A 17,210-nucleotide genomic window follows, 5' to 3' on the forward strand; every position below is an offset into this window, starting at 1 on the left:
CAGAGAAAACGACGATTGATGGAGGATATAGCCTTTGTAATTCCCTTTGGCATAGTAAAAACAGACATGTAGTATAGAGGTAGAGAGTTTAAGACAGATTTAATAAGACATATTCTCCCAGCCATGCTCAGAAACTTCCCTTTCCATTTGCTTAACTTTGCTCTGATTGTTGACAATACCGGTTTCCAAGTGGAGAGCCTAGTTGGGTTAGCACCAAGAGGCAGCCCAAGGTATGTGACTGGGAAAGTGTCACTGCGACAGAAAATTGCGTTAGCCATACCTGAAGTGTATTCGTTGTCCAAATTAATTCCTATAAGTGAGCTCTTATAGAAATTAACTTTCAGCCCGGAAATGATCTCAAACCAGCGGAGGATCCTCTTGGCATGCAGAAGAGAGGAATAATCATTTGGCAGGAAAATCAAAGTGTCATCTGCATATTGCAAATGGGTTATGTGGTGCCCTGGAAATGTCTGCAAGCCTTTGAAGTAACCCGAATCAGATGCCCTGTTGAATAAAACCGATAGCCCCTGAACTGCTATGTCAAATAGGAAAGGAGAGAGGGGGTCCCCTTGCCTGAGACCCCTCTCCACACTGAATTCGCTGCTAGGAGAGCCGTTTATGAGGATGGCCAATTTAGATGTGGACAAACATTCAGAAATCAGATTCCTCCAGTGAGAGCCGAAACCCATATAATCCATGGTAGAATCGATATGCTCCCACAATATCGAGTCGAAGGCTTTATGAAAATCTACCTTTAGCAAAAACCCGTGGTCCTTCCTGCTGCGAATAGTATGGACAACCTCGTTTGCTATCATGAACCCATCTAGAATCTGACGCCCCGCAATGAAAGCAGACTGGTTTACACTTATCACATCTGGCAAGACACGTCTGAGCCTAGTGGACAATAGTTTTGCCACTATTTTATACAACCCATGAATCAAACTAATCGGCCGGAATTGGGAGAATCTGCACGACCCCTTAGTCTTCGGAATCAACGTTACAAAGGATGAGCCAATCCCCTTTGGTAATTTACCTGTTCTGAAAAATTCTTTGACCATCACAAAGATGTCGGAGCTGATAAGATTCCATGTCTTTTTATAGAAGGAGAAGGTGAACCCATCAGGACCGGGGGCTTTTGAACCGTCACAATCCCATACAGCTTGCTTCACTTCCTCCAATGAAGGTAATCTTTCTAACCAAACTGATCTTGCTTCTGAGATTTTGGAGAATCCCGAGCCCCCCATTTCCATTCTTTTGCATTGTGGCTTGGTAAACAGAGATGAGAAGTAGTTGACAGCACCCTCTTTGATGTCATTTGGAGAGACTAGAAATCTATCATTCAGTTCAATCGTGCTGATTTGGTTGCGGCCATTCCTCAAACTTGCCGAAAGGTGGAAGAAACGAGTGTTTTTATCCCCCATTTTGCACCAATTTTGGCGGGATTTCTGTCTCCAAATATCCTCAATCTTCCTGCTGACCTCCCAAAGCTCGGAGTTCAGATTCTTAAGCTTTGATTTTTCAGTCTCAGACAAGAGGCGAACCTCGCTTAAATCTTCGATGGTTGTGATGGAGTTCTGAATGTCTTCAAGTTTTGTATTTTGATTACCGAAAGTGGATTTGTTCCATTGTCTCAGTTTTTTCCCCAAAGTTCCTAGTTTCTTTACCAATCTATAGTCCCCTGGAAATTCCTTGCAGCTATCAGACCAGAGGATCTGAAAATCAGCTAAGAATGAAGGGTGAGACAACCAACAGTTAAGGAAGCGGAAAGGCTTCCATCCCCAATCAACCTTTGGTGTCTGAAGAAGCAATTGACAGTGATCAGACATCCCCCTAGGGTAGCGGCTGAGTGATAAGAATGGAAATTGAAGGTGGAACTCTGGAGATGCAAAGGCCCTATCGATACAGCTCATGGAATCCCCCCTAAACCAAGTGAAACGGCTGCCCTGCAGTTTGAATTCAATCAGAGCACAATCGGATAGGAATTTACGAAGAGCAGCTGACCCTGAATGATTAATATAGCCGCTACTTCTCTCATGAGCATGAAGAGTTTCATTGAAATCACCTATCACAACCATTGGTAAATCAAAGGCAAACTTCAGAGTGGTGATGTCTTCCCACAGCTTAGCACGGTCTTGCACAGAAGAAGCAGCATATACACCAACTACCATGCAGTTAAAGGAAGAATTAACATGTTTGCCGCTTAGGCTGATCCATTGGCCCCCAAATTCTATGGAATTAACCTCAAAGATAGAGCTATCCCACATAACTATGATCCCTCCTGATTTGCCAACAGACTCTAGAAAAGCCCATTTAACAGTTACAACATTCCACAGATTTCTGATGAAGGAATCGCAGCAGTTATCTTTTTTTGTTTCTAATAGAAAGCAGATGCCAACATTACTGTTGAGCAACCTATTCCGGATGGAATATCGTTTGTTCAACATACCCAACCCACAACTGTTCCAAGCAAAGATATTCATAGATATAGCAAGACCAAGCCTGATCAAACTTAGTAGGGTGAGGGACTTACAGTTGATTGATTGATGTCCACTCGTCTACTTCTCTGTCAATGTTCCCCCGAACTCCCTCTTCATACCCTATAAGATCTTGGTAGATTCCCAATCCCAGAGCCGCTGCATCATGTAACATTTCCCGAGTCTCCTTGTCTCTATCAAAACCATCAGCCTGATTATCCTTGTAGGCTGCTTCAAACCGAACATTTCCTTGCTTAATTCCTGAATTGAGGGAATCAAAGGAGACACCTTTCTCGGTAGTGTTGGCTACACTACCGCTAGCTTGCAACACTTTCAGTTTCCTTGTTTTGCCTCTAGCATTCCTGTTGTTTTCTTTGATCGATTCTGAGGAGGCCTGCTGGCTGCACTGAGAGTTCAAAGGGCTTGGTAGAATAGTATGTGCATCACTGGTCTCTGTATCCATGGAGGCATGATTTGGGGTAATATCTGCATGTTTATCAGAAGATGACTTAATAGCAGGGGATGAGCTATTATCTTTTAGATATTTGTTTCTGTAGGAGTCAGGAGCAACATCTGTTAAGCCTCTGTTAGCCAAAGCATGTCTGTTTTTCTTCACTTTCTTCCTTTTTATGCATGTATATTTAGGGCCAATTCTTCTGATTGGTCTAAGCTTCTTCCTTTTTCTTTCCTTTCGTTCCATATCCACCACTTCTTGAGGTTCCGCCAGATCACGTATGAAATCCGAGTAGGAGTTCCGCAATTGATTCTGATCTAAATTCAAGGTTCTTGCTGATTTGGAGGAGGACCTTAAATCCTGGGATGAAGAAGTGTTACATAGCCTTGTTCCTTTCACTTGGCCTGTGATGCCTTTTTTTCCAGTGCCCACTCCTGTAACTGATTGTACTGAGACATCTGTGCTGCTGTCACTGTCGGTTGCCTCTTGCATGTTTTCCTGTAATCTGTTATCGTGTGACATTGTAGGGGGTGGCTGATATGTATCATTGTGTATTTGCTGATCTGTCGTTTGGAGGTTATGTGTTTCATCTGTTTCAGGGAAAAGGCATGCGTTTTTTGAAATTGTGTCAGTTTGATCCCAGTTGTTTGTTGGCCCAGTGTGCCCCTGACAAAAGATGAGAGAGAAATCACTATCCATATCCGTCTTTTGTTGCTCTGTTATAGTAGTGTTCGTTGCACAAAGGTCACCGCCAGGGTCAGTAGTCTTTAAGCCCGCTGTCGTGACCTCATCTGAAGTGGCAAAGTCGTTGCATGACTCTTCATCTAATGTTGCAGTAATATCCATTGAATGTTTGATTGTAGATAGTAGGGGACAAAAATCCGGTTTCATTTCCATGATTGAGATATCAAATTCGTCGCCATCTAAAACCAATAAAACATGCTCATTTAGAGTTTCAAAGGAAGTTGTGCTCAGCAACACTTTTACTCCCGTGAGCGATCCTTGGCTCACGCTGGTGATGTCGTATCCAACCATCTTCCCTACTTTCTCAATAATGGATTCAATACATCTGCGGTTCCATCCTATCAAAGGTAATCCCAGTATAGACACCCACACAAATCTATCTGTAGCTTTAGCTCCTTTTTTCCATGGTTTCAGATGAGAGAATGATGTTTTCAAAACAGAGGATCCATTAACCAGCTCTTTCTCCATAGATTCTCGATTTGAAAAGGTAATGACTGCTTGGCTTGCTCCCAGAAAACGGAAGCCCACTGTCTGCCTAATATTTTTTAGAACCATATGCTCAAGGTGAGCATAGTCCACGTTTGTGTTTATGGATCCCACTAAACTTCTCAGAAGCCATTCCTTGTCATCAGGGATAGACTCATAGTACACCGTCTTCTTTGGGTGCATTGTGTCAGAGAGAGCTTCAACAAATGTCCGGGAGTCCCTGAAGGTGAGTTTAGGCATGGCTTTTGGTTGTGGTTTTATAACAAGGTCTGGTTTTTTCCTTTCTGGATCTTTTTGAAATCTGACTGGGTTTGCACGAATTTTGTATGAATCGAACCAGATAAGGTTCAAGCTGTCACAAATTTCAGATTCTTTTAAAGTGGAGAGGAAGGAAACAAAGCCAAACCGTCTCCCTCGTGATGTTTTTTTCTTGGAAACAAAAAGATTGGTAACATGACTAATCTTTGAAAGCCTCTTTTTGAGGTCATGATAATCTAACCATGATGGGAAACGTTCAAAAAAGAACTTAGAAGGGGCAAAGACTGGGAAGGTTGTGTTAGAAGGAGGATTGTTGTTCTGGACGTTTCTGGTTTGGTGCACAGTTGTCGGGAGGCTTAGTGTAACAGGGGGGATGGAAGGTTGTTGTGGGTGTTTAGGAGGAGGAGGGGGAGGGGGAGGGAGAGGGTAAGGATCTGTGAACTCGGAAGTTGTGTTGACCAGTATTTGAGAGGCTAGAGTGTTTAGAGTATGTAGAGTTGTAAGAGTCTGGTTTGCAGTGGTGAGCGAAGGGTTTTTGGATGGAAGCATGTTTGCAGGTAACACCTTTACTTCTCTATTTGTGGAAATCAAACATTACCAAAACAGGGAACTAAGTTTCCCAGCAGTAGCTAGCAGAGCTGTATTCCCATCATTCTTGTGAATACAGAGAAAGTGGTGGTGGGTCGACTGAGTTAGCGGGGAGTGATGGGCTGAGGTTTGTTTAGAAAAAACAGAGGAAGAGAGGGGGAAGATCTTGTGGGGAGCGGCTGGTTTTATTTCTCTAGTTTTGGTCAGGGAAGGGAGAGTGAGATCTGTCGGTTGAGGAAGGGGAAAACTTTGACTGATGAGAGGAGGGAGAGGTGTTGAGAAGGGGAGGCTTATGTTTGTAGTGGGCGGCGGCTCTTTTTAAAATGTGAATCTAATTACCACAAACCAAAATCAAGAGCAAAAACTGACGAAGATCTTCAAGCTAAAGCAAGTTAGATTCCAAACCAAAACCAAGGCAGTTGCTGGTGGTTGTGCTGCAGCACGAGATGCTCCTCATTGCTGCTGAGACAAGTGGTCACGCTTCTGGATCCAAAGGAGCCGCTGCTGGATCCACCGCCAGTGCTGGAGCCGCCACTGCTGGAGCCATCCCTGCCACTGCCTGACCAGTTGGAGATGCTGGATCCGTTGCTGGTTGAGGTGGATCTGGATCTGTTGCTGCTGCTGCGTTGCTGGAGCTCCTTGCCGCTGGATCTTAGTGTAGGGTGTCCCACGCTATAAACTCACAGGCAACCGTGTAAGTTTTTCAACTCACGTTAATTCCTCCAAGCAATTCTTTTTTGAACTTTCCTCACTTTCAAAGAGCGCCCATACACAACATTATTTATATATATATATATATGCTCCTTTTATCCCAAACATTTTAATTTCCACAAAATTTAAAAATTTAAAAGTAATTGTCATCTCATTTGTTCTTAGATTAATTTTCAATGTCATTCTTTATTTGAATATAAATAAGAGAGCACGGTTGGATTAAAAAAATAAAAGTAAAATGAGTTATGATTAAAGATATTAAAAAAATAAAGAAATTAATATTTTTTTTTAATAATATATGATAATTTTGGTACACATTATCAAAATGAAGTGTGCACAGACCCTTTAGAATGTAGGATGGGTTTTGCGTCTACTTCTAGCTTAGTTACAAGCACGCCACATGGAGGTCAAATGTTTTCTAATATATATATAAAACAAGGTTATAATGATTTTAATAAATTTGTGTTAATTTTATTAATATCCCACTCGATATATGAAATATAAATAACTCCTATAGAAAAAAAGAGATTTTTTTGTTGAAGCTTAAAACCCAATAGTTTAATAACAAATTATAAAATAAAAAAAAATTAAAGAAAAAAACCCGAGTCAACAAAGATTAACTTGACTAAATAGCTATCCGTGATGTAAGATTGAGATTAAAAAAAAATAGATTTTCAAAAGAAAACCTAACAAAAAAAGATCAAAGTTAAAAATAAAATAAAAAATGAAGCTAACTAGGGTTAAATTTAGTAACATGCCATTGGGATAACCTCAACGGTGTGCAGTATATATGCCTTGTTTCATGGTTAGTGGCAACAAAGAACAGCTCACAATGAGCAAAACCAACCGGCTTCAAAATAAAAAGGAAAACAATTGGTCCACCTCTGAACCGGTGAGCCCTTACAAAAATCGCCATTTAATACACACAGAAAAATGGTCTCCTGAGGATATAATTATTTTGGCAATATTTCTACTCCTCGGAAAAAATTGCAGACTCCCACCGATGATATGCTCATGAGTAATAGGATGGCATGCGTTAAGTTTGGCTTTTACCGGGAAATGGTCTCCTTAGAATAATTATTTTGGCAATATTTCTACTCCTTAGAAAAGGTTATGATTAATAAATTCAAATACGGGGGAGTTATGATAAACGATAAATATCGTCATAAAACCCATCTCAACAGCAAATCTATTGACCCATCAACCCTGACCGCGATCTGAAAATATATATATTTATTATTATTTGAAGGAGTCTTCTTGAAAAAACAAAAGACATTAAACATGGATCTGCGTAAGCATGCCGATCGACAGGCAGACTAATTATTCGGAACCAGCAGCCTTCATTTCGAGCTGCTGAGACACAGTTCGCATGGTTGGTCGAGATTGAGGGTCAACACATACACATAAACGAGCAAGAGTTATGATACAGGACAATAGATCAACAGCTTTTCGTTCTGCAGGAGGTGAGAGACGGGGATCTGACGCATCTTCGAAGTGGATTTCTTGATTAGCAGATGAATGTAGATAGGAAATGAGGTCCCCTGGATGCTTTCCCATCAGAACTTCGAATGCCAACACCCCAAAGCTATAAACATCGGATTTCTCATTCACTTCCATTGTGTAAGCAAGCTCTGCAACAGTCAATAGAGGACCATGAAAAATTTTAGCACTATGTTTGCTAACAAACGTAATTACAGCCAAAGACCATAAAAATATATTTCTTTTCTCACCTGGAGCAATATATCCATAGGTGCCTGCAATTGCTGTCCAATTTGATGACTCAGGCTTCAGAAACCTTGCCGTGCCAAAATCAGAAACATGAGCCTCAAGTTCAGAGTTCAGTAAGACATTATTGCTTGATATGTCTCGATGAACTATAGGTGGAACACAATCATGATGCATATAAGATAAAGCATGAGCTATGCCCTTAACAACCGCTATCCTTTTTCCCCAATCCAACTCCCTGGCTCCTTCTTCATCGCTTAGCATGCCAGCCAAACTACCCCTCTCCAAAAATTCATAAATCAAGAATGCGTGCCTTCCTTGAGAACAAAATCCATGGAGTTTCACTATGTTGCGATGGCGTAATTCTGTTAAAGCTTCAACCTCATTGCTAAAGCTTTTTGTAGTCTCAATCTCTTCGTCTTGAACCAGATAATTCAGCCTTTTCACTGCAAACACTTGACCATCTGACATTTCTGCTTTATAAACCTTTCCGGTTCCTCCCTCCCCAATGCAGTACTTGTCATCAAAGTTCTTTGTAGCTTCAATGATATCTCCGTACGCAATTTTCCCTTTAAAAAACCATATTGGTAAGGGAATTTCCCTCCTTGATCTGCTTTCACGTGCTGAGACATTTCTGGAGTTCCGATGGTGGAGAAATGCAATAATACCAACCAATGCGAGTAAAAGAAACAAGGCACTTGTTATCGAAGCAACAATAATAACAAGTTTGCTTTTTTTATCCCCCCCACCCTTTTCATTGGCTCTAATGGTGCAGCGTCTCAAACCCTGAACTTCACCACACAAGTCTCTATTGTTACTATATGAATTCGGCTCAACTAAATGAAAGATGCTGCTATCAGGAAGTGGACCTTCTAAATTGTTGTATGAAAAGTTGACAGCAACCAAGCTCAACATGTTGCTGAGAGATGCAGGAATTGAACCACTGAGATTATTGTGGGACAAGTTCAGCTGCGCCAAACTTGTAAGCTTTGCGAGCTGAGAGGGTATCCCTCCAGAAAGCAAATTATAGCCCAAATCTAGCAAGTCGTGTAAACCTACAAGATTTCCGATTTGATAGGGGATTGTCCCATTTAACCTATTCCTGCCCAAGCTTAAAAATCGAAGTTTAGAGCATTCTCCAATTTGATATGGAATTGGCCCGCTTAGCATGTTCAAAGAGAGGTCTAGATTCTCCAAGCTGGACAGGCCGTCAATTCCCACTGGCACCTGTCCTGAAAGCATGTTATCTTTCAGATTTAGAACCAACAGGTTGGACAATTTTCCAAGTTGTGCTGGCAACTCTCCAAAAATTTGATTTGAAGAGAGGTCAATCACTCTTAGTTGGTTTAGCAGAACAACCTCATCAGGGATTTTACCACCAAGCAAATTTCCAGCGACTCTCAGAACAGTCAGTTTCTTGCACTCTCCCCATTTGGGTGACAGCTCGCCTCTTACCCTGTTGAAACTTAGGTCAATATAAGTGAGGTTTGGATACACTCCAAAATCTTGTTCTAGAAACCCCGACAGTTGGTTGTGTTCAAGCCTAACTCTATATAAGGTGTGGCAATTTTTTAGGCTTGCCGGGATTGGACCAGAGAAATTGTTAAAGGCGGCGCTGAAGTTGACAAGCTTTCCACCTTGGCACACTTGCTGCGGCAAATGGCCTGTGAAGTTATTCTCGGCCAGGTGTAGAACAGTTAATGATGAAAGGTTGCCTAATTCTGCAGGCACGAAACCAGACAATTGGTTCGTGAGCAAGCGCAAGTCAGTTAACTTGCTCAAAGTACCTATATTTGGTGGGATGTTTCCTGAAAGAAGATTGTTGGAAAGCCGTAGAACGGTCAACTCACTCGAGTTACCTAAAGATGAAGGGATAGGTCCGTGAAAACGATTCTCATCTAGAGCTAGAAGGGACAGAAATTTACAATTTCCTATTTCTTCAGGAATTCGACCTCCAAGCCCAGTAGTTTGAAGGAGGAAATTTTTTAGGCTAACAAGGCCAGTTTTGTTCGCGGCTGACCCATCAGGGAATAACCGTGGGTCTATTATGCCAGTTATGTTGTTTCGAGAAAAGTCAAGCTCATAAGCCTGAGTAAGATTAGCAAGAGAAAGAGGTAGAGTACCATAAAGAAAATTTGTGGCAAGATCAAGATATTGGAGTTTGTAAAGAGTTCCAATGCTAGATGGAATGGTTCCTGTAAGTTGATTTTCTCTAAGATCAAGTCGAAGAAGATTTGTTAAAGAAGAGAAATCTAAGTATTGCAGGGTACCTGTCAAGCCCACGTTCGGAAGATTTATTTGAGTTACATTTCCCGCGTCATCACAAGTTATTCCACGCCACTGGCATGGACTTGGGGTACTTGAATTGGCATTTGCTGGGGCGACCCACGACTGGAGAATGGATTGGTTTCCAAGACTATCTTTCCATCTGAGCAAGGCCTCAGCTTCTGCTGCATTTGAAGCTAAACTTGCTTTGCAGCAAAATAGCAACAATACTATCCAGTCAATTAAAATTGCTAGAGAAACAAAACTTCCTCGGGCCATTGTAACAAAGGCTGCTGTGTTCAGCTCCTCGCCTTTATCAAGTAGCAGCCCTGAATCTTAGAGGGCTTGCGACAAAGAGTTTGACCAGCCAACCCATTTGACAAATTCAATGCCAAGTCGCCAACTATGTGGCCATCCAAAAATTGATTAATGCCACTTAGAAGGACTTCAGAGGCTGTACCTAGCATGTAGTTAAAAATATTCTTTATTTGTTTGACAAATTCAATGCCAAGTTGCACACCCAAACAGGTTATAAGTGCTCAACTTGTGAGAGATAACAACTAGCTTGTAATAAATACAAATAGACGCGCGCAGGTTTCACATATATATTCTTTATTTATTTAAGACTTAGCATATGAGGAGGTGATAATTACATTGTATAAAAACAAATGCAAGTTCAGTGGCTCTATAGAATATTAGTGATATATAGATATTTAAGGGTTTTTTTTTCCCATAAGAATACTAATTACTATTCTAAGAAAAGCAGTAAAGAAGGGATGAAAATAGCTGTATAAATATATAAATATAAATTGCAGATCATCATGTAATTTGAGGGGGAATTAAGATTGTAGTGAAGCATATACAATGAGAGTGATAATATTAATTTAGAGCTTCGATTTAATTGATTGGAGTTGAGATAAGGTATGGATTTAATTTTCATCTTCTTTGATTTGAATATTTAACTAAACTTAATCTTTTAATTATCGTTTTGTCCTTTCCTTTTCTTTGAATTTCTCAAACTGACGTTCCCTCTTTCTTTTCAATTTGATTTTGAGCCTCATTGGCTATATTTTACCATCTGCTTTTCTATGTAACCATAATTTTATCTTATTTAATTACAAAATATAACATAATTAACATGCTTTAATTTTTATTTTTTTAGTTTAACGTGGGTGTCCGGGCCAGCTTGCGCGCACCTCAACTAATCCCACGGACCCTGAAGTTAACGACCATGTAAACCTCCAGTGGCCATCATATGAGCAACCACAGGGCTCGAACCTGAGACCACAGAGGGAGCAAACCTCTTGGCCCCAAGCTCTTATCACTGGACCACCACCTATTTGCTACACTTCTCCTTTGCTTTTTATTGAATTGAATTTTATTATCATTGAATTTGCTATCCACAAGATCAAAATAATCTCACTCTCCTTTGAACTAATCAAAAAATCAATGTTGGGTAGTTTTTATGTAAGTTAAAAATTTGACGAGACTCAAGTTTCTGTATTGGTAAATTATAAAAAAATATATATACATATGTTTTAATTCTCAACAATTATTTACATAATTTGATCCTTATTTTGATTTTATTGCTGGGAATTTTTCTAATTGATGTGGTTCCATGTTCACAACCCCACAAAAACTAGAGGCCTTCCTATACAAATTATGTTCGAGATGGCATTGTAGTAAGTTTAATGGGACAATAAAATTAGTAGTATTGTAATTCGCATGGTTGTTCTTACAATGTATTAATAATGAAATGTACATTAATATAATTACAAAATAAAAAATCAATACATATTCTTTTAGATCATTTTATTACCAACATCAATTTCAATCATTGTTTTACCCAAATATCATGGACATGTTTTTTATTGAATAATAATTCCAACTACAATTATAACCAAACACGTATTTTAATCAAAACAACTATAATTAAAAGTGATTTTTCTAAACTTATTTTTTCAGACCACAATCATAAAAGCTATCTTTTTCACTGTAAGAGTTGAGTGAATAGCTAGCAAAAAAGACCATTACCAAATTTCCAATCTCAACTAATATGTTCAAAGTGGCAAGACTCAGCCTCTATTATTTGTAAAATTTTATTTTATTTTCTTCTATTTTGCTCTTGCAACAATACGAGTGAGAGAGAGAGACCACCTAATTTGTTTGTGTTTTGGATTTTCATTCATGGGGTTTCTTAGGAGAGAGTATTAAATTTGATGGTAGGAGAGCAGTGCTGTGAGGATCCAAGGGGGAGGAGGTCGGTGGTGGTGGTGTTGCTGATGGCTATTGATGGTGTCTTTGCTAGCGCAGATTGTTGATGGTGCCGCTGCTATCGGCGGCTGTCGTTATTAATATACGGTGGCATGCATTCTTGTTTTTTTCATTTTCTTGATAAGCTAGTATCGATTGAGAATATGAAGGTTAATATCTAAGAAGTTGGCATGTAAAGTGTTCTCACGCATATCAATATTTTCAGTGATAAATCTTATATGGAATTACAGAAATCTTTTGAAACTCTTCATAATAAAATAAAAGATACTTTTTATCTTCGTCTCCTTTATTTCTCTCTTGCCAGCTACAAGAAGATGTACTAAAGCTATCCAAAATGAGTACAAATTAATCGAAGGTACAACTAAACGTAACAGTAACTTTCAGCAGCAGGAACTTTTGATATCAGCCTCAACCCTTCACCATAACGCGAGGCAAAAATCAGGATAGCAAGGTAGCAACGCTTACTAATGCGTACAGAAATTTGTTGACTGTAGATGCATATATTACAATATTAAACCATTAAATATTTGCGTTATTTTGTACGCAATAAAAGATGTCATGAAATTCAGCTAATGAGCCGGTGGAGGATCAACCAAATAATTGCCGTCCCGTGGAAGACCCCTTTGAGTTCTACTAGCCTTCTCAACTGCATGAACACAGAGAAATTAATTATGCCATAACATAGTTTATTTCCTTTTAGGAACTCAGAGATACATAATTTATTTTTCAAACAAATAACAATGGAGTAAGTAAGGCAAAAGAAGAGTTTGTAACAGAGATAATATATGGTACTGGCATGCTTGCGTTTATGCCTTCGGGCACTTAAGAAATTTAGTTAGCCCTAATATGTGGAAGTAGATTACATAGAGTCATCTGGGCTTAAATGCCGTATGAATAACCTAAGCACACTGTTGGAATCATATGAATTAAGTGACCTCCCTCATATGCAATCACAATTAATCCTTATAAAAAGAAAAGATTTTCTCTGGTCCTCTTTTAGAAGGTAATTAGCTAAATATCCCTTTTCTTTTCTTTTTCTTTGATGATTAAGCTAATTAAATATCTCTATTCAGATTTGTTATGAAGATGCAAGATGTTCAAATAAACTCATCTTTCGATTTAGCTTCTATTATAGAATTAAAAACTCGCAACATTCTGAAGAACCAAGAAATTAAGAAGGCGCGCAGGTGCGACTTACGAATCATACGAGGCCTGGCAATCTCTGACAGATCCCTTGATCCCATTGCAGAAGAGAAAAGAAGTATAACAATCAAGAAAGCATTCCAAAAACACAAAAATTTCTTAGAAGCCATTGTTCTTGTAATACAAAGCACATTCGATGAGAACATAGGTGTGTGTATGTGTTTATATATAATAATCATACATGGGTGGGAACTAGAATTTCTAGGTTGGGGGGCATGGGTTGACTGAGATGATTTGGGGATTAATGCCATGGCAAGATGTATTAAACTAAAGGGTAGAGAATCTTGTGAGGTTTGGAGGTTTCATGGCACCTGCAGCTTAAGCTAGGTCCGCCCGCCCCATGAATCCTTAATCAGATATCCTTGCGAGAATTCTTCGAAATTGTGGAAAACTGAGAACGAAGACAATCTCAAAGTCCAAGTCGTACGTTGCCATTAATCTAATTTGAAGGCCACTGCGTGTCTGGAATTTTGGCCAACGTGACTTCCAAGACTTTGCCCTCAAAATCTTGGGTTTGAAACGTGAATAATTAACGTTGAAACACAAAGAGAATTGCATGTTGGTTTGTTAGGTTTCACGTAAGCTACAAGAAAAGCCTTTTATATGGCACCTCAGCAACACGTCACCCATCAAAGTCTGCTAGTGATCGGCACCATAGCCAATCGATATATGTGATCTACGGTGAATTAAAAAAAAAAAAAACCCTAATCTGTATGGTAAAACTATTTAGCAAACACGTGATTCGTTGTGAATTGAAACAGTAAAGTTACGCCTTTGTTCATCAAGGAAAAAATGGTTTCACTGGCCTTGGGGTAAAATATATTTTCCATTTCAAAATTATTAAATGGTATTTGGATTTTTCATTATGGTCTAGGAATTTTTTGGTTTTTCACTTTTTAATTCTAAATAATCATCTCAACTCAAAAGATATAAGATGAAGTTTCAAGATATAATTTATATTATTCTCTAACACATCCCTTCAAGTGAAAGCTTTTTGGGCTTGAAACTTGCACAAGCTGACATTACATTGTATTTAATTTTTTATCAAATAAATGGAGATGGTGAGATTCAATCTCGTGATCACTTAGTAATTAAAACTTTGATACCATGTCTAATAACCATCTCAACCCAAAAACATAAGTTGTTAGGTGAGGTTCCAAGATATAATTTATATTATTCTCTAACATTAAATAACAATATAATAACTAAATTGCCCTTGAAATCAAAATTCTTTTAGCATGCCTTCCCTGGTTTTTCTGTAATTTTATAAAGGTTTTTTTGTAATAATTATATTTAATCTTGGAAGAAATATGGTAATTTGATAAGTAAAATAAAATAAATGAAAAAGTCGCCTTCAGGAAAATATTCAGCTAACTCTAGTGGTCGAAACTGTTCTTCATCAATGTCATTTGATTCCTCTTAGTGTCCTCGTCCTTTCTAGATAGTGTGTGCATGGTGATTTAGTTTAGTTTGGCCCTGATTTGATTTTTTTTTTCTTCATTTCTTTCTCCTCCATCTCAATTTCTGTTGTGCCCCTGAAAACAATTTACAACATCTCTTCAATTTATTTTCCTTTTAGATTAAGTCCAAGATCTTTTAATTATAATTTTTTTATTTGAAACAATTATTTCAAATTGAAAATTATTTTCAATTTCATCATCTTTCAATTTTTTTCATCTCTTATATTTGATCTTCATTCTTTTTATTATTATTTTTTTATTTAGGATGATTTATAAAATTGATTTTTTTATGGTTTCATCCTCCTTTATTTTTTTTTTCCTATTGGGCTTAGTCTCCATTCCTTTTATTGTTATTTTTCTGCTTTGACAAGTTTTTTGAATTGATTTTTTTTCTGATTTTGTCCTTCAATAATAAAGTGATTGAGAATTGAACTTTTCGATTGAGCATGTGTCTTAAATTCCACAAGTAATTATTTTAGAAGATTAACTTCTAAAAAGCAAGCAAGTATTTCATTCATCTCTCAATGGCTTATCAATGCTATTCACTATAGTGTCATCATCTTTCTCAACAGGAAATAAATGGATATTAGAATCACAAGAAGTAACTACATGCTTGGAATCAATAAACTTATGTTTCCTTAATATTTTTCAGAGTCTTATAATAAATGCACTAATTGTCACATTCATTTGTCTTGTAGACATTATTAATCATGTAAGGGTAAAAATTTTCATGTTAGTGTTTAAGAGTTTTTTTTTTTTAAGCTATATAGGGATATAGTACGTTTGCACACTTTGGTTTCTTGGCCATGCTTACTATAGCTGGGATAAACTACAATTTACTTTATAAAACATATGTAAAGAAGAAATTTATATGAATCAACATGAAAATAAAAACTTGATATGTAGAGGCACACTTTATAAATTTTCATGTTGATTCATATAAATTTCTTCTTTTAGAGACATAGTTTTAACATATATTTTGTCAATTTTTAAATTACGACTAAAAATTATCTCACTAAATAATCTCATTGTTTTCAATGTCTAACATTTTATAGGATTTATTGTGGAATGCATGACCCAAAAAAAACACACAAGTGTCACAACTATATATGATATCTAGTTTAGGTATTTTAAAATCGGTTAACCTCAGATACACTAAACATCCCTAAATTATAATCCTTTCATAATTTAAATGGTGTAATTAATTTTACTCTTTTTATGTGGCACATGGTATATATGCAATCAAAATTACTTCACCTCAAAGATTTGAAGGAGCACTTGACGCTATCAACATTGCATTTGTCAATTGCATTAGGATTCCATTTTTCCTCTTGGACACACCATTATAGATCATAGGAGAGTATTTTAGATTATTGCATGTATTATTCTTAATGTTTAAACATATGGGTTTAATTAATTATTAAGATTCATATTCACGGTTTCTAGCTATCACTTCTAACTCTTTTAATTTTTGTATTGATCGAGTTGATTTTCAATTTTATTAAAAAAAAATCTTTAAATCTCTCAAACTCATCACTTTTATCTTTTATTAAATAAACATAATTGTATTTAGAAAAATCATCGATAAAAGCCATAAAGTATTGATTTCCTCCACATTGTAACAATCCACAAATCAAATGAATCAGAGTGTGTATAAGAATTGAAACAGTAAAACCATTATGAGTTTTAGTTTCTTAGTTTTTTTTTTATATATATATAATTGTAATATAATATAATAAAAGAGTTGTCGTCAAGGGTTTTTGTGCTGCATCCAAGAGTGAGGGCTGTCAAATTCTTTCAATATGACGACGAAAATTTATCTTTGTAGCCTATTTTAATATCGTCAACATCAAACCATATTTCATGGACGAGAAGAAAGGGAAAAGTAATTAGCCAGATAGCCTCTCATCTCCTTAGCAAGAATTATGTCCTTGCAGCTTCCTTTGTTGGTAATAAGGACAAGATATGACGGATAACTTGCTCGGACAGAACTGAGGTAACTCCATGCTGCTACAGCCTCTTCTTCGTGAATTGCCTGCATAACAGTGCTTTCCATTGCTACAAGCCCGACAAACAGTTTCTTAAGAGTGAACGGGAATACTATCAAAGGATTAATATCGAAGGACTACATGAACAAAAATAATTAAATAATAAAAAATCCGAGGATCAAAAAACCAGTGCAAATCCATAATGACTTGTGTGTGTATAAACAGTATTTTCATGGACTCCTTTAGATTTGCTCTTGATTCCCTGTAAAGTGTCTTTTTGTGAAATTAGAATGATTCTCGTTCGAAGTAATGAGATAGTTTTTTTTGCCTAAAAGCATGATGATTTCGATAGAAATGTACAAAAACTGAAGATTAAAAATTTTGGCGACTTTTTCACAGAATTGATGCCCTTGTTGTATTCCTGGAAGGGAGGGAAAAAAAAAGTAACGCAGTGGGAAAGAGAGTGGAGTTGGCAGCCTTGGTTTCCTTTCGCACAAGAAAAGACGCTAAAAATCTCCATCAGGAACCCTTCTCTGCCAACCTTAGAATTGGTCGGTTGAATTAGAATTTGACGCATTCA

At 37.6% G+C, this 17,210-nt stretch overlaps 1 protein-coding gene and 1 long non-coding RNA gene across 2 annotated transcripts; both read right to left on the bottom strand.

The window, feature by feature from the left end:
- Positions 1 to 6,933: 6,933 nt before the first annotated feature.
- Positions 6,934 to 9,991, bottom strand: LOC7465505 (MDIS1-interacting receptor like kinase 2). The gene is made up of 2 exons (XM_002304368.4): positions 7,446 to 9,991; positions 6,934 to 7,346 (listed from the first exon to the last, which is right to left on the bottom strand). Exons 1-2 carry the CDS (start codon positions 9,982 to 9,984, stop codon positions 7,036 to 7,038), a joined length of 2,850 nt encoding a protein of 949 aa, XP_002304404.4. The 5' UTR covers positions 9,985 to 9,991; the 3' UTR covers positions 6,934 to 7,035.
- Positions 9,992 to 12,229: 2,238 nt separating this feature from the next.
- On the bottom strand, positions 12,230 to 13,663 carry LOC112326896 (uncharacterized). Its single transcript, XR_002980897.2, has 2 exons — positions 13,178 to 13,663; positions 12,230 to 12,625 (listed from the first exon to the last, which is right to left on the bottom strand). It is a non-coding gene; the product is annotated as an uncharacterized LOC112326896 (long non-coding RNA).
- Positions 13,664 to 17,210: the final 3,547 nt, after the last annotated feature.

Source organism: Populus trichocarpa, chromosome 3, assembly GCF_000002775.5.
Source record: "Populus trichocarpa isolate Nisqually-1 chromosome 3, P.trichocarpa_v4.1, whole genome shotgun sequence".
NCBI classification, from domain to species: Eukaryota; Viridiplantae; Streptophyta; class Magnoliopsida; order Malpighiales; family Salicaceae; genus Populus; species Populus trichocarpa.